We start from the raw sequence: 24,297 nt of genomic DNA, 5'->3' as shown, positions 1-24,297 counted from the left end.
CATGAAAATTAAAGCCCAGGGCCCTTTTGATCTAACCTCAAGTCAAAGTCCAGACCTTAACCTTGCATATCCCAGAAATGAATACAGTGCTCTTCTGGGTTTGGGTTTATTAGGGCCTGGGCCCGGCACATGAAAAAATAAAAAATGGCTACACTGTGAGATTTTGTTCTCACGAATGCGACTTAACATTTAATACTTGTGAGGAAAAACAATAAAACAAAACTGTGAAGGGGAGAAAATCACAACTGAGATTATATCTCCCACTTGTTAAGTGTAATTAAGTTTGCGATAAAAGCAGAATTGTGAGATATTAAGTTGTAATTGTGGAAAAAATGCAGAATTGTAACATTTTCAACTGTGAGAAAAAGAAACCTCAGTGTAGTCTATTTTATTTTTTCATGTGGCGGAAACGGGCTGTCAGACACAATACAATAAAGTGGATGACAGATTATATTATTTAACAAATGGGACAGCAAAAAACTTCGCACATCTATTTCTCGGGCAGGTGCGTCGGAAAGGGACAATTAAGTCCAAAGTAATTGAAGAAAAAATGACATTTGCTTGAAAAAGGTCTATGACCGAAACGTCGCAATAAATGCTTTATTCTGGAAGTTGGCCAGTGTGTGGGAATTATTTAACACATAAAATATGATTTGACAGTTAAATATATGTAGCATTTTCAGCAGGCCGAGTGTCAGATTTTATTTTATTTGAATAGGCTATATAATATATATCACTGCCAAAAATGGGCACGATTCATTAATGAAAATTACATTAAAAGTCGGTATTTTGGAGTCCAGAGGAAGATGGTGTTGTATTAACTTGTGTTATTTACAGTGCAGGAAGGTGACAGTGCCAGACCACGTTAGACAGGGTTAGACACGTTAGGAGTGACGTAATGCCGACAAGGAGACGTGGCACGGGCACGATTTAAATCATCAGCGCAACGTTTGAGCAGCAAGCCGTCGTCGTTCTCATTCGGCAGAGTGCAGGAAGTCACGGTGTCATTAACCAGCACCCCTCCGGCCAACAAACATGGCTTCAAATAACGGTTCAGTCGGCAAGTGGGAAGTAGTGAAGAAAGGAAAGAAAAATAACAGCTCAGGAGGAGCGAAAACGTCCGCTGACAAGAAGTCCGGCGGCGGGGGACGGAAAGCCCTGACTGAATCGAACCTGCCGTCGCGACGTAAGTGAACACGGCCCACTCTGCTCAACTGACGGTTATTTCGTCACCCACTTAACCTTATTTCAAAAGTTGAACAATTAATCTGGGTTGCAGTTAACCTTAGCTGCGTGACATTTCATGTTTGACACACCACATAAACAGGATAGCTTAACACGGTTTTAACGACTGATATTGTAATATTACCACGGCAAAGACGGATGGCTCATTTAGTGTCAGCAGGTTTGACAAGCTAAGCTAGCCTAGCTTAGCGCACTGTTTGGTTCCCCACATTACCGTTAGCCCCTTCGCCATTTCCCCAGTGTCTATGGGTTACCAGGGAATGTAGTGTCAGCGTCTCCGCGGCTCAAAAGTAATTAAAATCGAACTGGCCGACGAAACATTTTGGGGGGTCACAAGTCCTCTTGTACAGTAAGTAGCGATTGCTAGTCAGATAGCATTTGCAGTTAGCTTGCTAATAGCTAGGTAGTTAGCAAGCTAGCCGTTCAGACAATGTGAACATTTGAAACGTCATCACAGCGACTGCATCTCTGAAGGCATGCTAGCAGTTGGTGATTGCATCTCTCTGTTTTTTTTTTTTTTTTTCTCACAATTGTCACACTGCAATTGAATAGTGCTAGATTAGGTTTCCCATTTGAATAGTGCTGGATTTGTGGCATTAGCCTCTTCTGTTGAGCCCAAGGTGACAGCTGTCACATGTGCCCAGTGATCACTTTTTCGGGTTTCAGCAGAAGTGTTTGTTTATGACTCTTGAGGGTCAAAGCCTGTCTTTTCAAGCAGACTCGTTCCACGTCTTGATGATCAGAAACAAAAGTGAAACTTATTTGATACAATGTAAGTTAAATAATGTCATGTTGGTTCTAGTTCCCCTGTTCCTATCGTATCAGTGTTTTCATTGGGGAGATTAATTTACTGTTCCTACAGAACCGCAATGAAACTCCCAGAACTTGGAGAGGCACAAGAATGGTGAATGACTCTCATCACTTTTCAGAATGTCATAACCACCTTATTTGGTTCTCAGATACCTAAGCTCTGTCCTAAATACATACTACCCACTTTTTCTCACCATATCTTGAGTATGTAGTTGGTTCACACTCTGATAGTATCATTTCCAGTTAGTGGAAAAACGGCAGAGTATGTTGAATTTCTATCATATTAATTGTCAAACACTATGGTAAATGTACTCTATGTGCTGTTTGGTATTATTATGTGGTGTGCTTTTGGGACACAGGGATAGGCTATTCTGTAGATGGACCAAAGATGGATAAACATATGCATAGTTTTTTGACCAAACTTAAACTATTCCAGACATGACTTTCTTTTGTTCATGATTAAAATTTCAGCTGTGTTCGATGGTGTACAAGGGCAAAATTCTAAATATTGTGTCAGAGTCCAAATACTTGTGGACCTAACTGTATGTAAACAATACATTGCTAGAGAAGACAAAGACAATTATTCAATACTTCTGTGAGCAACAATGCTGTTATGACATTATAGGACTTTGAAAGTTGATCAGCGGGGAGAGGAATCTACTCTTGGGTCCCAAGCAGTGACAGTCACCCTTTTCTTTATCTTTCCAAGGACTATAGGTTTTTTGGGAAGGTGTGTGCCAGTCCCATTTTGGATGAAGACCACATCACAAATTCCATTCAAAACTCTGGTGGTTTAATGCTCTGTTGTATGTCAGCTCAAGGTCCATACTTGGTGGAACATAACCTAAGGTGTTTTTATGGATTGCCAATATCCGTTAGACCAAACAGCAGCACTTCCTCAACAAACTGTCATGGTTTAGAATCAGCCCACCTGTTATTCCCACAGTCTTTTTCACCAAAATATATTGTGGTGGGTGATAGAGAGCAGTGTGGACCGAGTCTAAAAATGGAGATTTTATTGAGTTAAGTACTGCTAGAGGATGATCTAAATAATTTCACCAGAACACCCTAATGATAAAAGTCATGTTATGCAAGGTATGTACTGTTGCTGATAAGCACATAAGCGTTAAATTATCATATATTCAACTGAGTTAGATATTCTCTGTATCAGGGCAGAATGTGCTGTAGGAATGGGTATTTTGTTAACACATTGATGGATTTTGAGTAACAATGCAGTAATCAGATGTGAAGGATATAGTTTGCATACCTGTCTATATTCAAACATATGCCCAGCTACACACACTCTTTAAAGAGGTATAGTTTGTAATAAATTGTGCCTAACAAGACAAGGGTAATTGAATATATCAGTCCCTTTTTTTGGGCAGCTACTTGTTTACCAAGTTTATCAGTGATTCTGCCAGTCCAAAGTCTGTCTGTTTTTTTTTTTTTTTTTTTTTTTTTTTAGAATGGGGAGCACGCTGATGGTGTCTGTGTTAAAAGGAGACGTGGTGAATGACATGTAAAGAGGTTGAAGGTGTGGTTTCACTTTTCACTAAATAAGCTCGCTGATCAAGGCAGCATTATATGACGTATTTAGTGCTTTATGTTGCTTTGGATATAATGATGTAACCCGAGGTCTTACTGTCCTCCTAAACATGCACTGTGTCCAACAGCATTAGTGTAATTTAATCAATACTGAACATAGATGAAACAATGACTAGTCTTGTCACACAGTGTTGACTTTATCAAAGAGCTTATTGCCAGAAGTTGGTATATTCCTTAAAGGCTCTCAGCTTTTGAATCATGAGACAGCTGCTGTTGACTTTGTGGCTTTGCCACTTTTAAATCCTGCCCCCAGTCTATGTTCATCTTGAAGCTTTTGTATCTCCCTAGAGCAGGCTCTTCTAAACCTGTGGGCTGTGTTAACATAAGAGGAGCACATACTTTATGAAACTGGGTCATGTAGAAAATTCTGACTAAATTAAAAATGGATGTAATACCATGCTATCTAAAAGGTTTTATCAGGAGGCTACTCCCTGTATGAGATGACTTGCCCCTCCAGAAATTGCCGATAGACGATAGCATTGTCCAGAACACTGAGATCTTAGATATTACATATTACTGTTATGTAATACATATTGATTACCTTTGATATCCTGTGAAATTTACATAAACTATCATCTCATATGTCACAATATCTCCACCAATGCTAAGGGCTGCCACTTTTTGTGAATATGATATGTTAAATTGGAAGTAGGTTGGTATGTTTCCAAAGACCTTTTTTCTGTCTGTCAGTGAGTGAATACTAGTATGAAGTTTAATACACAGTCAGCCTAATCAAAGTTTTAAATCCATGGGAATCACCTAACCTCTTGCATGGGGTCATTGCATAGAACAAAAGTTGTGAATCCTGAGGTTACATAGGACAAGGCTTTTCAAAGTGGGGTCCTTGAGGGACCTCAAGGGTGTCCTCAGCAAAATGAGGGATTGCTGAGCAGATGTTTTTTAACTTATCAATTTAATTTAGTTTTCTTGTAATTAAAACCGTTGATTATCAGGTGTGGTTTTTTTTGTGCTAATTATGTGGTAATTTTCTTTTGTTTATTTTGTGCTATTTTTTTGTTAATGTTTCAGATTTTTTTTGATTTGTGATTGCATTTTTCCCCATGTTTATTAAATAAAGCAAGTGAATTTGCTCAAGTCTCATAGGGTTAATTCACTAGACATTGCTAGGACACCAAACTATTTTAACATTATGCAGAAGATATGTAAACCTGGATGATTTAATCGGAATTACGACCAAAATATCTTTTCATATCAGGGTCCTGAGGGCAAAATCACTTCAAGTGGGGGTCCGTAGCTTAATTGAGACAACTAGGGGGTTCAGAATGTGAAAGATTTTGAAAACCTCTGAGAAGACTAGCCAGTGAGGATTGTATGCTCACTCTGTGTCTATATGTGAAATATCCTGTCAGCTATTCTTCTGCTGGTGTGAGAATCCATTCCAGTCCACCCTGCTGGAGGGCCATGTTGGGTGAACACCTCAGGTTACACCCCATGGCACCACCAACAATCCGTGCTGACAGACCTCAAGTCCCCTTTTTTCCACACCATGTAAGGAAAAGCTAGACATGCGGCGAACAAGATCTTTGATCACATTAAATGATAGGTCTGCTTCATTTGAACTCAGACCTCTTTATACCATGTCTGGCATCATTTAGGCTTCTATAGAGCAGATGGTTAGAGCTAACCCTAACCCTATCCTCCCTCATTGTCTGATTTCCTCTGATTACGCCACTCTAAACTTTGCCATGCTTCCCTCACTGCTCTGTACTGCTAAATTGTTTTAAGATTATACACCTGGCCTGGCTAAGCCCTGATTAGCTGCCACTTTAGCTCAGCCGTGCACAATGAAGAAAACAAGACCTTTTTTTCCACACTGAAACCAATTATTGGTCTTGGAAGGTGAAGTATAACTTGAAATGTGGTTCACAGGGAGGGCATATAGTTTGCAGTCAACGGAAATTAGGGGGCAGGTGGTAAAAAAATCCTCTGGTTCTCTTCCTGAATCAGGGAGGAGTAAGGACGTTGTGACAAGTCAAGTCTCTTTGTGCCACAGCCCTTTGCTGTGAAGTCGCTCACATGTATACTTTCTTTCTTTACCTTTATATATTCTCAGAAATACATTGAGGGTATCTCTTATTTTCAACAATGCATGCACCTATGCTCACACACAGAAGAGATACAGATTTATCACAGTGTTAATTTTGTTGACTGCATATATGGCTAAAAGTATTCGTCAACAACCATTTTTCCTGTATAAAAACAAGATGAAATACAAAAAATGAACCTTTATTGACAACTATGAAAAAATGTAATATACAAAATATGATATGTAAATGTAATATACAAAATGTAATATACAAAAAACAAACAAACAAAATGCTCCTGTCCTCAGTTTGGGAAGGAACAGATGGGCAAACTTTACTGTAACATATCAAGTACAGTATAAAAACAAAAGCTCAATTTGAAGAATCGATTTTTTAAGGTCACTAGCAAATAATTTAATGAGGAATTTACAGAGAAAAATATGAAATTAATGAAACAAATTTGTGGGCGGGTGAGTGAGGCTGGTGTGTGTTTTTCTGTCATCTTGGAGCCACAGCTAATTGCCTATATGAACTGGGGTCAGACTGCAGTATTGCCTTTCTACTAGATCAGAATTACATCAGCTTTTTCTGGTTAATGTATTGGCCAGTGAGGTCATTCCACTGTTGGCATGATGGAGTGGAGGCTCTAGTCTGTAAAATGACACATTCTTTACACATTTTATGAATTCGTATTCATTTGTTCAGCTGTGATTTGCTAAATCTTTATTAAAGCAAGCAATTAGGGATGGGAATGAGTCAAGAATATTAGCATCCTTTTGAAGGTCTAAGTGCAGTTGTAGAGGATTTTTCTCCCTGTCAGGAATAAAATTCCAGGGAAATACTGATTGTAGTTTTTTGTAATGAAAATGGAGCAGATTAAAGACACTGAATATAAGTACAAATTATTGACTGCTGGCAGTTTCATTACAAAAATCTCTACTGGCATTGGTTAGCCCAAAATATGTACACACTTGGCTGAACTAGATATAGTTTCTTTACAAGGGTGGTCTTGACAAATTCCTTTCCTCAGTAATACACAGGGGAATGCTTAGAATAATGTTGGTGCTTAGCTGTATTCCTTTGGGAATTGTAATAAGTATTGCATGAATATTATCTTGGGTAATGACAAGCTGTTACGCAACCATAGAGGGAGGGTGGAAAGGACAAGAAAAATGTGTAAAGGGAGGGGAGTAAGAGGAGAAGGGAATGTCATGGTTTGAAGGATTAACTTTATTTTCAGGACACAAGGAGAATGTATCACTCAGAGGCAGAAGGACGAAGTTTGGAAAGACACGGCATTACCAAACCATAAGCTCATACATCTGCGAAGAGGCTTTCTAACCACTGCCCTGTTTTCTTTAGCTCCCCTAAAGATGTCTGAGACTCTGTTCGAGGGCTTTGAGAAGGCAGGGAAGAAACAGAATAAGGAGCAGGTCCCGCCACCGGCTGAGCCTCAAAACAAGAAGCCCTCGTCCAGCAAACCATCCAAGAAATCAAACTCCAGCACCGCGCACACCCCCACGTCTCACAAGAACCTTGAGGAGGCCTTCAAAGCTGTGAGTAATGCATATTTTAAAGAGAAAGCTCTGGATTCTTTAGTCTGTATACTTAATCAGATACTGCGAGTCATCTTTGACTCCCTGAATGGGGACATTCTAGTATTATTAAGATATTGGCAATAGAAATAATTAGTACATGTAATGTGAGTGCAAGTTTGAAGGGCTTTATTTAAGAGGGATTAGAATTCCTGTAATTTAATTTGTTGAGCAGGCAAATGTGTATGGAACTGTCTGTCTGTTTTTTTGTTTGTTTGTTTGTTTTTTACCAGCTTTCTATTTTAAATTACAATAAAAATTGTGATTCTTTTCTTAACATCCAAAACACTACTTTAAGAACTTGAATAATCTTTTTCATTGTACAGAAAAAATCTGGATCAAGACTATATGTTAGAAAACTGTGGGAAACCTTTTCACACTCAAAAGCACAGCAACAGTGTTTCATGGACAACTTGAGGACATAGTGTCACATGCTGAATCACAGTCCCATCTTTGCATAATGGGCATTTTGTTATTGAATACTTTCTTGATGTTTTCCCTGTCTGGTTCTCTTTTAGTTGGATGTTGGGGAACTGAAGCAGCAGTTGGCTCGCAGTCAGACTCTGTTCCCAGAAAACCCATCAGTGTGGGTCAAAGACCTGGCAGGATACCTCAACCACAAGCTGACTGCCCCAGAGACTGAGCCCACACTCAGCAGCTATGCCCATGGTCCGTCTAAAATGTTCTTAAAAATAATAAGTCAAATATAGCTATAGAACAAAAGACGTAATTGTATACTGAAGAAAATGTATTTCTTCAGTATAGTGTTTTGAGGCCAAAAAATAGATAGAACGTATTCCCTTTGTTATATTGTGAATAGATCTGTGCTTGTTGAGTAGATCTTTTTTGTGGTATATAAAAATATCATATATGTCTCTTTGGGTAAAAGTGTCTGCCAAATGTAATATTGTAATTACCTCCATTTACCCATATGTAGACAGTTTGTCATACATGTATAGTAACACACAGCACCAACTGACTTTATAACATATCAAAAATCAGCCTATTTCATATCCTCTGCCTTCCCTGTCTCTTGCTCCCAGACTACCCATACTGCCTTACAGGAAAAGAGCTGAGGGGCGTGATCAAAGGCCTTATCGGGCGATGCAGCGACACTCTGCCAGACTTCTTTGACCACTGTATTTACACCATGCTCAGGGAGCTGGACAGACAGTCAGGTAAATGTTAGTAGATGAAGAAAGACATCAGATGTGCTGTGTATGCAATGATAAGGGGTAAAATGTTTGTTACATTACCCCATCTCTCGTTTTTGGTGTCACCAGAAATATACAGTTTCATAGAAATGTCAACTCACCCATTGTCAGTGTTATTTCCTGTACAAAATCAGGTACTACTTGAAATATTCAGTAAAGAAGTGCACAGATTTACAGTTTTAATTAAAAAAAAAACAGGCAAGTTAACGTCCAAACAGAGGAGACGCAGATGTTTAGAGGGTATTGCCATGTGCACAGCATCACAACAGGCAGCTAATCAGGAACCTGTTTGACACAGAGTCATTGTTTTTCTGTGATTTGGCTCACATGCAGAGAATACAGTGGGCACCTAGAACAAAGTCTGAGAGCAAAACTATAAAATAGAGGCATTCAGATGTCATCATATTAGAAAATCACTGGCCATTGTGTCAGATCAGTAAAAGTAAACTGCCAAATACAAATTTGACCAGAGTTTGGTGTTTAGCAGGTATTGATTTCAGACCTTGGCTGTCACCATACCCCATCCAGTGTACTATCTAAAGACCGGGCACAGTTTGATTTTAAATGACATTGGGTCCCCACTAGAACTTTTTTTTTTTTTTTGTAATGCAAGTACGTCCTGTGTGCACAGCCACTAATGGGAGAAAAGAAACTTTAAAAATTACTTTTACACAAAATATGACTTTGCTGGATGAGCAGCAATTTAAACATAAGAATTGAGTTGCATGTCATGACAGAAAGGTTCATACTCTTTTCCCTTCTGTTTCCAGGAGAGCCACTCCATGGCTACAGAGTTTGCATTCAGGCCATCCTGCAGGATAAACCCAGAATAGCCACCCAGAACCTGGCTGAGGTGTGTGTCTGTCTGTGTGTGTGTGTGTGTACAACAGATGGGTTACTGTTCCACTGCCCTTACCTACTGACCTGTCTCTGGTCGGACTTTCTTAATCTTAAGCAACAAATTGCATTGCATGATTGTATTTGATTGCATTGTCAGGCAGTACATTGCGCAGCCAAAAAAGTGAAGTGTATGCTGGCCATTATCCAGTTGCATTTTTCAAGGTACAGGGCGTTTTTCATCAGCAGTAATTTCACTCAGATGTTGTAATACCCTCTCATCCTGTCTCCCTGTCTGCCCTTCTGTCTAGTATCTGGAGTTATTGCGTTCGGTTCAGAATCGTCCAGTGAAGTGTCTGACCATCATGTGGGCTCTGGGCCAGGCAGGATTTTATGACCTCAGCCAGGGACTAAGAGGTAACACACAGTCAAGCAAATGCACACAGTGGAATATATATATAATATATATAGATTTACTCACTCACTTATACATATATGATGCCTTATTATCCTTTACCTGTTTCATTGTTAGCAGCTGTTTGCTTTTGCTAGTCTGTATTTATCCTCTGTCTCCCACTTTCCCAACATGGTGACAGTGTGCTGGCAGGTGGCCTGGGTCAGGGTTAATAAAGCAAGAGTGCACACTACAACAGTGACACATTCACTGAGGACCATCTGCAATACAGTCACATGCTCATGCCCCAAAAGTGCTGTCAGCAGAGCTTTCCCTGACATGTGGGGAGGCTTATGTGATAAAGTTAGCTGTGAGGTGGGTGTTACGTGGGCATGAGAAGTTGAATATTCTTAGAAGATTATATAAGAACCTTCATGTGCAAAATAACACTATTTAATTTCATTCAGTAGCCTTAAGAAAAGGAAAAGACACAGTTGAACTCATTCTGGGGCAGTTTGCCAAGACGTAATTACAAAATATTCTGAATAAAATCTTGAGATTGGAACATCAGCGCACAGTGGGTTGTCTAAAAGTTTCTTTCGTAGGGAAAACCTTGCTCGAACACTCTTTAATATTGTTACGAGGTATTCATCAGGAGATGGGGTCTTTCTTGTATGAGACATGCCCATGCTAAGCTGGGTAAAACTGAAAATGCTTTTAGTATTTAGTGTTGCATCAGTGCAAGAACAAGCTAATGTTTTCATTGTGTTTTTCAAACCAATTTCCAAAAGCTAGTCAGCACCAAAATGCTCAAAATCCTGCATCAAACCTTTGCACACCACAGAACTTGAATGGAGTAGAACAGACTCTCTCATTCAGATTAGCATAACATGATGATTGGATTGAGGACCATTTTTATATGTATTGTTGCCATTGCAAATAGCTGTGGCCATTGTACTGGGATAACTTTGTATAAACTGAGTTACGGCAATGTGATGAGTTTGCTTAGGTGAACGTATTCCAGCAACTACCAAGCCAACCGGACCAAATGTGTTAGAATGTAACAGAAACACAGAGTTTAGTTCGGACCAAAACACACTTTATTTACATTGCTACATATTGCAAGACTGTATTATTGGCAGTGTGCAGCCTGGCTGAGAGCACTTCATCTTTCTTTCTTTTTTTTTTTGAAAAAGAGCTCTAAGGCTCTATTGTAGTTCAACTCAGCCAGAGGTGGCCCATTGATGCTGAGCAGCATGCATGCTGCCAGATGGTCCCCCTGCAGCCTGTTCCTCAGGTCTGTCTTCACCTACACATAAATACAATTTAAAGTGAGTGGAACTTGGTAAATTGAGAAAAACCAAACCATCTCTGACTTACAGTTTACTATTAACCAAATGGCTAAAAAACGGCCCTGCCTCGAGGTAGGGACTCAGAGCGGCCCGAAAACTCCTGGGTGGGGCTTGGGGTTTACTTGGTGCTGACTGGATTTACTCTCGGTGCGATGTGCTGTCAACAGAAAGCAAACAGCCGGGCGCTAGGCGTCCCTAGCAACACGGCCAACACTACCAAGCTAACGCTAACGTGCTAGCTAACGTTAGCTAACAGTAACAACACACTTTTTAGCCGGCATTTTTAGGGGCGCTAACGTTAGTTTTAGGGAACGTTAGCTAACAGTAACAACACACTTTTTAGCCGGCATTTTTAGGGGCGCTAACGTTAGTTTTAGGGAACGTTAGCTAACGCTAACAACACGCTTTTTTAACAACACGCATTTTGATGCCCCGGTCATGGTCGCTCAGCCGCCCGGTAACTTTACAGGAACCTTCCTCCTACTCGGCCCTCTCAGTGGAGACATGGTAGGTGAGAGGGCCGAGCCAGAGGACGTTCCTGTAGCAGCTACTACCAGGAACACTGCAGAAGCCCCAGCCACAAGCCATCCACAACCCGAAAAAGCTCCAGCCCCGTCATGCCATATTTGGCTTTGACTATGACTGAACATTTTCTCTCACTTTAAGGAAAAAAAATCGGGATATATATCGTATATCTATATTCAGCCAAAATATATCGGGATATGACTTTTGGTCCATATCGCCCAGCCCTACTGTCGGTCGCAATGCAATGTTAACATTAATAACATTAGGGTCGTTTTCACAGGCTTGAACAAAAAATGGATTAAACTTAATCATGTTTAGGTACCTTGCTCTCGCCCTTTTCTCTCCCTCTGCTTTTTACCGCCTCCACTCTTGAGCGCACAGCAGTAGCACAAAGCAGGTGGGTGATAACTCCGGTGCGTTTTCAAAATAAAATTAATTGCGGCGTAGTGTAACATGTCGTGATATTTAATTTATCATTTAAAACTCTGATCATAGTAAGTATATGTGCGCAAATATATGCTATGTGTGTATGTAGGGTCGTTTTCACAGGTCATTCATACAATATACTTTAAATTGTGTTAACACCCGAAAAAAAAAAAAAAAAATCATCATTCCCAAGCTGTGGCGGCTTTTATTTAGCCGTGGCGGTGCGCCACGATCAATTACATGTAGCGGAAACCCTGTATTAATGTTGATTACTGCTTTTAGCAAGCAGCCAAAGCACTACATATCAATTCTCAAGCTAGTGTGACACACTTTATGGCCCTGCTGACATGCATTGTCACCAGAGCAGTCAACCACAATCGCTATTTCATTCTTCAGCAGCCAAATGACCATGGCAAACACTTTAATGACTGCTCTACTCCATTCATGTTCTGTGGCTCACACCTACACACAGGGCCTGCACGTTTGATACTAGACTACAACCTAGATCACACAACAATCCTACAACAGCGTTTTCAAAAATCTCAGTTTTCACCCTCCACACTACAACACCAGACCAGAATTTTTACATTCACACATCTTGACATGAGCATTTTTGAAAAGCCCCATTTTTGCAGGTGGAAAATTCCAGCTTGTTTGGACCAAAGGCCAGAATGGAGTTAAAAAGGATGAGTTTTTGAATTTCATGTTTTGGTGTCAGTCCCTCACAACCGAGAGGGAGAGATAGCTTCTATGTAGACTCATCATTCTGCACAGTCAATCAGTCAAGGAGATATTCACCATAGAAAAGGCAGATTGTTCTCCATTGACAATACCTTCAGGAGACCAGAATGCAAAACAACCACAATACATGGCTTGAGTAAGGGGCAATACTCTTCTCTACTGGAAAACCTTGTCATGTAATTGCTATTACTCTCTCCATCTATAAGTGTAACCCACAGCTGAATACAGTGAATAAAGTTCATGTCTGTTCTCTGGGCTTGTTGAATGTCACTATTGGAAATGTAGGAAATCACTAACTGGGTTAGGCAAGGCAATTTTGATAAAGGGTACATAAAATTTTGTACATTACAGCACTTCACCACATAAAAACTCCTGGAATCCATTGAACATCACAGATTGGTGTATAACAGTTTATGTGCTCCTGCCAAGGAGATGTTTTTTTGCTTTAACAGTACCCAAAAAAAGAAATGCTTGTTAGGCATTCACATTTTGACCTTGGCTCCGATTCCTCCTTCTTTAAGCTCTAGTTTTCATCGTGTCTGCTGACTTTGTGTTGTAATTCACTGTGTAACTTAAATAATTAAGCATGCTATGGTTTGCTGGCTGCATCTGCTCAGGGCTTGTTTATAGCAAAAAGAAGAAAAGGCCAACTGTTAACACATCTAGTGCCATAACTGAGAGTATGTATGAAGTGACTTAAGTGCTTTGTTTGTATTCCAGTGTGGCTGGGCATCATGCTGCCTGTGCTGGGAGTGAAATCCCTGTCTTCATATGCCATATCTTATCTGGAGAGACTCCTCCTGTAAGTCTGTGTTTAGAATGTGCCTGACCCTTACACATACATGTTTAACATATTTTGGACACCTCATCTCACCCATCTGGAGAAATGCATGGCTTTCTGTAACCTATATAGTTTTAAAATTAATTTATGTTCATGGCTTTCAATCTGTGTTTGTGAAAGATGGATGCACCAGATGCACCAAAAATTTACTTTTTTATTCCTAAATATTTTTATTAATTTTGTAACTGCAGTTATTATCTTGGTCTTGTTTTTCCAAAGTGAATTTGGATGGATGGATTCCTGAGGCTGTTAATATCAGAGGTTTTCTTTTTCTAATATTGCTTAGTGGAAATTGTCATTGATGTTCGATCAAAGTGAAATGTCTTATTAATTTCAAATTTCAAATTTATTTTGTAGTGTCATTGATGTTCTCCCTGTATTTTCTCTGTCCTCACTTTCTCTGCAGGCTTCATGCTAACCTGACAAAGGGATTTGGCATCATGGGACCTAAAGACTTCTTTCCTCTGCTGGATTTTGCCTTCATGCCCAAGAATGCCCTGTCACCAAGGTGAATACAAACAAGTTCACATTGGGACTGAATAATGTATTTTCAACCTTGTCATCACAACATGCATGTCTGCAATAGTGACGTTGCAAAGGACATGATGCAAGCCAAGAAACATCATCCACGTTTTTTTACTTGAGGATATATAAAATGAAGATTGATTTTTTTTTTTTTTTTTTTTTTTTTTGAAATTGTCACATTAGTTTAATATGTTCCATCATTCCATATATTCCACATAGAAACTGAATTGTATCATTCATCACTTCAACTTTTAAAGGTCTTGTCAATTTAAAATATAGAGGTAAGTGACAGATACTGTTGGTCCTCCTGGTTTGTAGGGTTACCTCAAGAAGCTTGACATTTTTTAACTGCGATATTCTGGTTTGGTAGTTGAGACAAGTGATGCTTGGTAGCCATCTTCTATTGCACCCAGTGGGATAGATGGGAATTTCTGTTTAGTCCAATGGGAAATGTAATATTATCCTATACCGATTGTCATTTTCCTGTAGTCTACAAGAACAGCTGAGGCGTCTGTACCCCCGACTGAAAGTGCTTGCATTTGGGGCCAAGCCTGAGAGCACGTTGCACACATACTTGCCATCCTTCCTGTCCAGAGCCACACCACACTGCCCAGATGACATGAAGAGAGAGGTGAGGCACACACGTTCTAACTAAATCCCTTTCCATATTATTACAATCACTGCCCTAGTATGAGTGAAATATGTGGTGTAATAGAATTGAGGTTTGTTTCTTATTCATCATATTATCATTTATAGCCACTATATTTTTCATTACCAAGGTCAGTGTCATAATAATTGTGATAGCATGCTGGCTAATGGCAAATGTTGAAACTAAAATCCACCCTAACACACTGTGGAAATAAAGACATCTTGGTATGTATGAGTATCTGAGTGTTGTTTTTCCTTTAATAAATCTGCACAATAACACTAATGAAAACTCACTCGTCTGTCATGCTTCTTGCAGTTGCTAAGCAGTATGACGGAGTGTTTGCGTGTGGATGTTCAGAGTCTTGGAGTGTGGAGGCAGCTGTACACCAAACACTTACCGCAGTCCAGGTGGGTTACACACCTATGAGTGTTTTTAAAGCTTTCCTACTATTTTCAGTGTAACCTGTTGTGGTTTAAACTGTTACTTCTTGTTAAACTTCGGGGGGAAGAGGGAAAAAAACAGGCAGCTGTACAGTCCAATTCTTTAATTCTGTAGAAACACACAAAATGTCTGTCAGCAAGCTTGTGATGTTTCAGTTTCAGCCGTTACTATTGAGTACTATAGCCCTCTACAGTTGAGTATACACAGAGCCATAGTTTAGCTGTTTATGCTATGAAGCTGAAAATATCTTAGTTTGATGTGCACAAGCCGCACTTTATCCCCACAGTCGGCATGTTATTTCACATTCCAAACAAAAGACTGACAAAACAGTGTGTTGCTTAATTTCCTTTTGTCTGACTTTATATCCTCTCTCCCTCTCCAGCCTTCTGTTGAACCATTTATTGAAGTCCTGGAATGTCTTGCCACCAAAGGTATGGTACCTTACTACAAATGACTCTTATTTCCCTATCAGCACAAATGTTTGTCAGTGCTTTTCTTTTCTTTTCTGTGAGAATAGTGTTACAATATGAACACTTCCTCCTTGTGGTTGATAAAAAGATGCTCTGACATAGCATTACTCAGAGCTCTGTGTGTTTGATTGCCTTTGTTTTGTCTGTGCTGTGTAGTTGCGTAAGAACCTTCAAGAAACCGTCCAGTCATTCAGGGTGACAAACGAGGAGATGAGAGACAGCATTGACTCAAAAGACCTCCAGGAGTGCCATGTTCTGTGCCAAGTAAGACACTTTCCCTGCAAAAACCGGATTTACTCACTATTTTAATTCTGTGTATGTTTTCATGCTGAGGTATGAAATGTTTGAAACTTGGAAAGGCATCAAATTTGTAGACCAAAATTGAGTTAAAACGGGAGTATGCCTTTTTTACATCAGATTTTTAGTCTACCAAACCAGGGCTTATTGGACTCAGATTAAATAAACATCATTCTAGACGTATAGGTAGACCGATATGTGTATCCTCATCAGGTTTCCCTCACTCTCTCCCTTTCTGTCCCCAGAATCTGCAAGTGAAGATGCGTGGCCAAGGGTTCCCCTGGTCCAGGCTACTTATGGCTCTGCTGGTGTTTGCTGTTGGCTTTGTCGCTCATGACATCAGATCCCACGGCTCCTTCACAGGTGTGTCTGAGTCCCACTCACTCATTCCAATGACTAGTGCTCACATTTGAGGAGAAATTGAAGTAGCTGGTTCCTTGTGTTTTTACACCACTGAGGAAAGCGGACTGACTACAAAAGTTGTAAATTTTGGTCACTTACTCTGACAAATGACAAAGTCTGTATGCTGTGCACCACTAAAATTAAAGATTACAACTGATCATATGCATTTCCCTCATTCAAACCACACCAGTTTCAGTTCCCCTCAAGGTGATACTATACTCCTGACAGGATTTGAATCTTTTTTCCCTGATACACTATATTGCCAAAAGTATTCGTCTGCCTTCACACGCATATGAACGTGAGTGACATCCCATTCTTAAAACTTAGGATTTAATATGATGTCGGCCCACCCTTTGCAGCTATAACAGCTTCAACTTTTCTAGGAAGGCTTTCCACAAGGTTTAGGAGTGTGTTTATGGGAATTTTTGACCATTCTTCCAGAAGTGCATTTGTGAGGTCAGACACTGATGTTGGACAAGAAGGCCTGGCTCGCAGTCTCCACTCTAATTCATCCCAAAGGTGTTCTATCGGGTTGAGGTCAGGACTCTGTGCAGGCCAGTCAAGTTCTTCCACACCAAACTGGCTCATCCATGTCTTCATGGACCTTGCTTTGTGCACTGGTGTGCAGTCATGGTGGAACAGGAAGGGGCCATCTCCAAACTGTTCCCACAAAGTTGTTCCCACAAAGTTGGAAGCACAAAGTTGCCACCGTTCTCCTGGCAACCGCCAAACCCAGACTCGTCCATCAGATTGCCAGACGGGGAAGTGGGATTCGTCACTCCAGAGAGCACGTCTCCACTGCTCTAGAGTCCAGTGGCGGCGTGCTTTACACCACTGCATCCGACACTTTGCATTGCGCTTGGTTATGTAAGGCTTGGATGCAGCTGCTCGGCCATGGAAACCCATTTCATGAAGCTCTCTACGCACTGTTCTTGAGCTAATCTGAAGATCACATGAAGTTTGGAGGTCTGTAGCTATTGACTCTGCAGAAAGTTGGCGACCTCTGCACACTATGCGCCTCAGCATCCGCTGATCCCGCTCTGTGATTTTACATGGCCTACCACTTTGTGGCTGAGTTGCTGTTGTTCCCAATCGCTTCCACTTTGTTATAGTACCACTAACAGTTGATTGTGGAATATTTAGTAGCGAGGAAATTTCACGACTGGACTTATTGTACTGGTGGCATCCTATCACGGTACCACGCTGGAATTCACTGAGCTCCTGAGAGTGACCATTTCTTTCACAAATGTTTGTAGAAGTAGTCTGCATGCTTAGGTGCATGATTTTATACACCTGTGGCCATGGAAGTGATTGGAACACTTGAATTCAATGATTTGGATAGCTGAGTGAATACTTTTGGCAATATAGTGTATTTCATCTTATAATCCTACAAATGAAAAGTTTGTTTCCAAATTGAGATACCCAACATTTGAAAAATATATATTTTTTGTTTGTGTCTGTAAAGTGAGTTAATGTGCATATTTTCTTTGTTTCAGACTCTACTACAGCTAAATATCTGCGCAGCTCAGGGATGACAGCTGTATCCCAGCAGGCCTGGGGCAAGGTGACCCTCTACTCCAAGCAGGGGTTCAGGTATAACCTCATCTTAAAAGCTACACCTAAATCTGTTCCAAGTATGTATTTAAGTTGAATATTTTGTTCACTCTAATTTATAAACTAGAAATGAAAAATCCTGTGACATCTCATGAACTCGTTTGTGAATTGAAATATGCAATTTAAGCATGCTTGATAGAAATTAGCTTGGCTCTTTGTATTAAAAACAGAGCTCATGTTACTTTGCTTGGCAACAAAAAGTGGCAGAACACTTTAGGTGGGTAATGCAAAAGCACTCAGGAGTGACTTGGAACAGAACTTTTTAAAGTAACAAAGACTAATTACTATATTGAACACTTCTACCATGTGTGGACACATAGCAGATGCAAGTCCATCATAAAGGGAAAAAATAACTATTGAAAATTAAACACCATGTTTTGTATTTTGTACACAAAATAGTGCTGAAAATGAGCAGAGTGACATATTTGTATGCAGTGCCGGCTCTACCTATGTTGGCGCTCTAGACAAAATTACTCCCTTGCGCCCTTCCATCCCTTGCATTTGGCAGACAAATGCAAGTAAGCAGTTGTATAAACTAGCAATGGTGTCTTCCTCTTCTTAAAACATTTGAATCTTTTATACTGGCCCGTGAGCCACAGGATGGGAGGTTGGTCAGGTCTCTGTCTAAATTTTTTGTTTCGACTGTTGGCTGGTTTGAAAATGAGAGCCTTCACCACTGCTCACCAAATTGGCCTGTCTTGCCACTTCCAGCATTTGTAATATATGAATTGCATATATAAATGGTCAATTAAAACAATGCATTAAACCTGTGGATATGTTTGTTTTCTCTGTAGCTGGTTGGAGACAAACACTCCTTACTATTACTCTGAGTGTGTGCGGGTTGTGGGGCCGCTAATGGAGCAAGGTTTGGAAAAAGCAAAGACAGCTGCCATCGTCATCTCTGAAAACACCACCCAGTTCATTCTCTGGGTCAGGGAAAACACACCACTGCTCATAGAATGGGTAAGATTACACGAAAGTGTGAAATGACTCGAAACATGTTTTATGTTTTAGATTCTTCAAAATAGCCACACTTTGCTTTGATTACTGCTTTGCACACTCTTGGTATTCTCTCGATGAGCTTCATGAGGTAGTCACCTGAAATGGTTTCCCAACAGTCTTGAAGGAGTTCCCAGAGATACTGAGCACTTGTTGGCCCTTTTGCCTTCACTCTGCGGTCCATCTCATCCCAAGCCATCTCGATTGGGTTTAGGTCAGGTGACCGTGGAGGCCAGGTCAACTGGCGCAGCACTCCATCACTCTCCTTCTTGGTCAAATAGCCCTTACACAGCCTGGAGGTGTGTTTGGGGTCATTGTCCTGTTGAAAAATCAATGATGGTCCAACTAAACGCAAACCGGATGGAATGGCATGTCGCTGCAGGATGCTGTGGTAGCCATGCTGGTTCAGTGTGCCTTCAATTTTCCTTAGTAGTGGTTTCTTAGCAGCTATTTGACCAAAAGGCCTGATTCGCGCAGTCTCCTCTGCACAGTTGATGTAGAGATGTGTCTGCCACTAGAACTCTGTGTGGCATTTATCTGGGCTCTAATCTGAGGTTCTGTTAACTTGGCTGGTGGCTCGGATGAACTTACCATTTTGTAGGTGACTCTTGGTTTTCCTTTCCTGGGGCGGTCCTCATATGTGCCAGTTTCGTCGTAGCGCTTGATGGTTTTTGCGACTGCACTTGGGGACACATTCAAAGTTTTTGCAATTTTCCGGACTGACAGACTTTCAGTTCTTAAAGTAATGATGGAATGTTGTTTCTCTTTACTTAGCTGATTGGTTCTTGCCATAATATGAATTCTAACAGTTGTCAAATAGGGCTGTCAGCTGTGTACCAACCTGACTTCTGCACAACACAACTGATGGTCTCAACCACATTAAGAAGGCAAGAAATTCCACAAATGAACCCTGACAAGGCACACCTGTGAAGTGAAAACCATTTTAGGTGACTACATCATCAAGCTCATTGAGAGAAGGCCAAAGGTTTGCAGCGCTGTCAACAAAGCAAAGGGTGGCTACTATGAGGAATCTAAAATATAAAACATATTTAGAGTTATTTAACAATTTTTTTCTTTGCTACATAATTCCATATATCTTGCTTCATATATTTGATGTCTTCAGTATGTATCTATCTTTTTGGCATTTTATTAAAGAGGAAGAGCACATTACAATGCAGCGAATTGGCAACAAAATGAGTAATTTTATTTCATAATAAGAATTGTTTTCGTGTGTGTGTGTCTGTGTGTGTCTGTGTGTCTGTCTGTCTGTGTGTGTTTGTCTGTGTGTGTGTGTGTGTGTGTGTGTGTGTGTGTGTGTGTGTGTGTGTGTGTGTGTGTGTGTGTGTGTGTGTGTGTTCCATCAGGTGAGTGCCAACACTCCGGACAGTGTGTTCCAGGCACTGGCGTATCTGAAGGAGCTCCTGCTCTTCCTCCACCACAACTATATCTTGCCTGCCCTGGCGTACACATCCGACCTGCTACAGCGAGCGTGGACCAGCCTTCAGGACTCATGCAAGTCAGTACCTTTGGATGACCTTTTCACTTGGAATTAAAATGTGTCTCCAGTGTCCATGTCAAAACCTGATTACACTTTCTCACCTAATAATATGTGCTTTGCTGTTGACAGTAAACACCTGGTCTCATCTGTTCATTGTACACTCATATCCTGAAAATCCAAGAGTATCACTGTCTGAGCTGCTTGCTGCCATGTTTATTAGATTTATTTCTATTTATATAGTTGCTATATGTTGCTGGCAGACAGATTGCCTTTCCACTTTATGTTCATGTGGTCCAATTTGGGTTTAATCGCTTCCCAGAGGTGTTGTGGGTGATCAGGTCTTCAGTGCATCATGGGTGCATTTTAGGGGTGCCTAGGAGTGTTTCAGGAAATAATTACTTGTAACTATAATCAGTTTACAAAAAGCAATCTAATCAAAAATCATTTTGTAGGTAGTGGCTTTCCTGGACAAAAAAAGCATCTGCTAAACAATTACACAAGTCCTCGCTGAGTAATTGGAACATGTATTCAGTAGAGAAACTGATGATTGCCTGCACCCCCTTTACATCGAAATTTGCCATTTTTTGCTCCATTTAATTACGGTCCAGTCATTCAGGCTGCATGTTGATGCCAGGTGTCTTGGATGGGGAGTCTTGTATACTTTGTGTACTTTTCTATTCAAAGCTTAACACTGTCTGTCTGTTTGTGTTTTTCACGCAGTGGAGAAGTGTCTGTATCGTGTCTGCAGAGCCACGCTTTGTCCTTCACCAACTCAACGTGGCACCTGCTCCAACACACGACTTCTGCCATCAAGACCTGGGCACAGGAGCTGCTGACGCGAGCATGATAGCAGTGTGCAGAAGCTGTCTATTTACACGCACATGCACACACACACTTATACGCTCATGTAAACACCAGTTTTTATACACACTGATCCAATCTTACTCTGCCTTTCAAAGTGTAGACTCATGCCCTTCAGCCGTGATTGGACACTCTTGTGGTCAGACAAACAAACTTTTACTCAAAGGACCCTTTCTGTCTCTTCTCTTGTTTTGGCTAAATTTTATCAGTCTGCATGCTGTTTTATACTTTTCTTTTCTACCAGTCCTTTTTCTCACTGCTGGACGCAGAGGTCGTCCCTCCCCTGTGTTTTCTACTGCCTGAATTTCAGACATATTCTTTTTAACTCTGGCTTATGAATTTCTGTAATTTATAGAAAACCTAGGTTTGTAGATCATTTGTAAAACATTTTTATTTATAGATCTGCAGAGTTATTCTGTGAAATCATTTCAGAGGGGAGCAGATGTACTAATGGGATATTCCAGACTTTTCCAGGCCACTGTAGACCTCATCAGCTCTGAGGATGACTTCATCTCCCAAAGTTTAATCTCACTGAGGCTGATAAGATATAGCGTCAGGGTGTCTGTGTGTATGTATGTGTGTGTCTGTGTGTCAGGCAGTGTGAAGCCTTCATCAGGCCTATGGAGCCCTCCAATGGACAGTTCACAATGTGAAGCCTTTATGAGGCAGTGAAGAATATATATTGAGATATGGAGGGACAAGGGAGCCACGGTCACATGCGCTGGTCTGACTGCCTCCCTCACAAGATGGAGACTTCAAAGTGTGAGCTGGAGTGAGACCCAGGTTGTAGTTAGAAACCGGTCCAGTTGTCTCAGCTGTCAGGGTAGAGGAACATACCTGCTGTCTTTATTTCCTGCACATCATGTAGTCACATCTCTGTCTCTGGCACATTGATCTGCCCTGTCCTGTTCCTGTTCTTTCCCCATCCGTTTGCCCTCCTCTTCCTCTCTTCTGCCATTGGTAAAGGACAGCTGAGACAGCAAAGGAGTACTGCTGCTTCCTTCGTGCTTATACCTGAAGGCAGCTGATGTTCTGTGTGTGTGTGTGTCTGTGTGTGTGTGTCTGTGTGTGTGTGTCTGTGTGTGTGTGTGTGTGTGTGTGTGTGTGTGTGTGTGTGTGTGTGTGTGTGTGCGCGCGCGCACGCACGTGTGCGATCTGATCTGCATGCTTGTCTTGGTAATGGGGTGATGATTGACCTCATGCCGACGTCCTGTCCACCACAGTATGACAGAGTTCCTTCCTCTCAGCAAAACAAACCTTTCAGACCAGCTGATTCCCTCACCCCTCCTTGTAAAAGAGATATGTTTGGATGTATACAGCAATGATTAATTTGTTACTTTATAATGTAAATGATTTATAATAAAGCCTTCAACCCCGTTTCTTGACATTGGATCAGTTCACTCTCTCACTCTTCTTTAGCTGGACATACCTAGCTACAACATGATAACTCTGGAAAGTTTACTGGATGGGAGTGGGACCAAAATTTTCTGAATTCCCAAGAGTGTTTCTGAGTCTTGTCTCTTGGCAAATTGGGACACCTCAGCATCTCAGTTTCTGGCTACTACAGCATGTTGGGACAGTGTTACAGTGGAGAGAAAGTCAGCACACTGACAAATTTGTTGCACGTTAACATACATTGTACCTAAAGAGCAGTAATGAAACACACAGCTGCACGCAGTTCATGGCAGTTGGGAAATGAGAATGCAATTCTACAATACCATTTTCTGTGTTTGCACGTTATGCATAATTTGGGATACAATTGTTTCTTATTTTACCAGTACAATTTGTATTTGTTCATGTGCTAGAAAGCACAGTTTGACAAACTGAACTGAAACCAGACGGCCATATCTAAATATTGTATATACACTACTCACAAAAAGTAAGGGATATTTGGCTTTTGGGTGAAATTTATGGAAAATGTAAAAAGTTCACGCTACAGTGATATATCATGAAAGTAGGGCATTTAAGTAGAAGCATACACTGGTGATTTCCTCATCTCAAACAATTTCTTGAAACAAAAGCCAACAACAGTGGTGGGTATACCACAACAAAAAATGTCAGTGTCAATAACTTGTCATGTGCCCTTGAGCATCAATTACAGCTTGACAACGACGTCTCATGCTGTTCACATGTCGACTTATTGTCTGCTGAGGCATGGCATCCCACTCTTCTTGAAGGGCGGCCCTGGGTACAGAGCTCAGAGCCTCTACACGGCGACTCAGCTGATCCCATAGGTTTTCTATGGGATTCAGGTCTGGAGAAAGTGCAGGCCACTCCATTTGAGGTACCCCAGTCTCCAGCAGCCGTTCCCTAATGATACGACCTCGATGAGCTGGAGCATCAAACACCTGATGGTAATTTTTTCCGTTAAACTCCTTGTTAGAGAACAGCAACTTGTGCAAAAAGTACTGAAACATTGAACAGTTGGACATGTGCATTCAAAAGTTTACAGAAGGTCACATTAAGTTCACCTGTAAAGGTTATAATGCATTTTAGGTTCATCCTGAAATTTCACCCGAAAGCCGAATATCCCTAACTTTTTGTGAGTAGTGTATATAATACATATTGCAATGTGGTGTCCACCCAGCTAAGTGAGGCTCAATGGCATTTTCTGTAATAGTGCAAAAAAGCAGTGTCTGAAAATAGGCGTTTGTTGCCTGCAAATACAAATACCATTTTTCATGTTAAAATATTTCGGTAGTAGCTTTTGGAAGTAGCTTCATACAAAAACAAGAGAAGAAACGTAGACTAACACTGGCGACGTCATGTTTATTATGTTGACCACTAGGTGGCAGTACTACGACAGCAAAGAGAGAGTGCAGGTACGGAGAAAACGAGAACCAACACATGATGACTCGATGCCCGTGTCATAAAAACCGCAAAAAGTAAAACTTCATCCATCGCAAGTGAA

General features: G+C 40.8%; 1 protein-coding gene across 1 annotated transcript; it reads left to right on the top strand.

Annotated features, from left to right (window-relative positions):
- Window positions 1-917: 917 nt before the first annotated feature.
- tmem214 (transmembrane protein 214) lies at window positions 918-22,771 on the top strand. Its single transcript, XM_030047091.1, has 17 exons — window positions 918-1,186; window positions 7,068-7,261; window positions 7,819-7,969; window positions 8,344-8,478; window positions 9,285-9,367; window positions 9,663-9,768; window positions 13,510-13,591; window positions 14,037-14,138; window positions 14,645-14,786; window positions 15,120-15,211; window positions 15,628-15,676; window positions 15,872-15,979; window positions 16,258-16,375; window positions 17,911-18,007; window positions 18,823-18,991; window positions 20,392-20,543; window positions 21,246-22,771. The coding sequence occupies exons 1-17, from the start codon at window positions 1,036-1,038 to the stop codon at window positions 21,370-21,372; spliced, it is 2,058 nt and encodes a 685-aa protein (XP_029902951.1). The 5' UTR covers window positions 918-1,035; the 3' UTR covers window positions 21,373-22,771.
- The last annotated feature ends 1,526 nt before the right edge of the window (window positions 22,772-24,297 follow it).

Source organism: Myripristis murdjan, chromosome 24 (genome assembly GCF_902150065.1).
Source record: "Myripristis murdjan chromosome 24, fMyrMur1.1, whole genome shotgun sequence".
NCBI classification, from domain to species: Eukaryota; Metazoa; Chordata; class Actinopteri; order Holocentriformes; family Holocentridae; genus Myripristis; species Myripristis murdjan.
Note: the sequence above shows the minus strand (reverse complement) of the source record. Positions and strands in the feature narration are given on the sequence as shown.

What these genes read in the sequence shown, in the direction of transcription:
- tmem214 (XM_030047091.1), top strand. Translation starts at nt 1,036, where the DNA reads ATGGCTTCAAATAACGGTTCAGTCGGCAAGTGGGAAGTAGTGAAGAAA. An exon ending in GGAATGTCTTGCCACCAAAG is followed by an intron (nt 15,677 to 15,871) that starts GTATGGTACCTT and finishes TGTGCTGTGTAG; the next exon opens with TTGCGTAAGAACCTTCAAGA. An exon ending in AGTGCCATGTTCTGTGCCAA is followed by an intron (nt 15,980 to 16,257) that starts GTAAGACACTTT and finishes TTCTGTCCCCAG; the next exon opens with AATCTGCAAGTGAAGATGCG.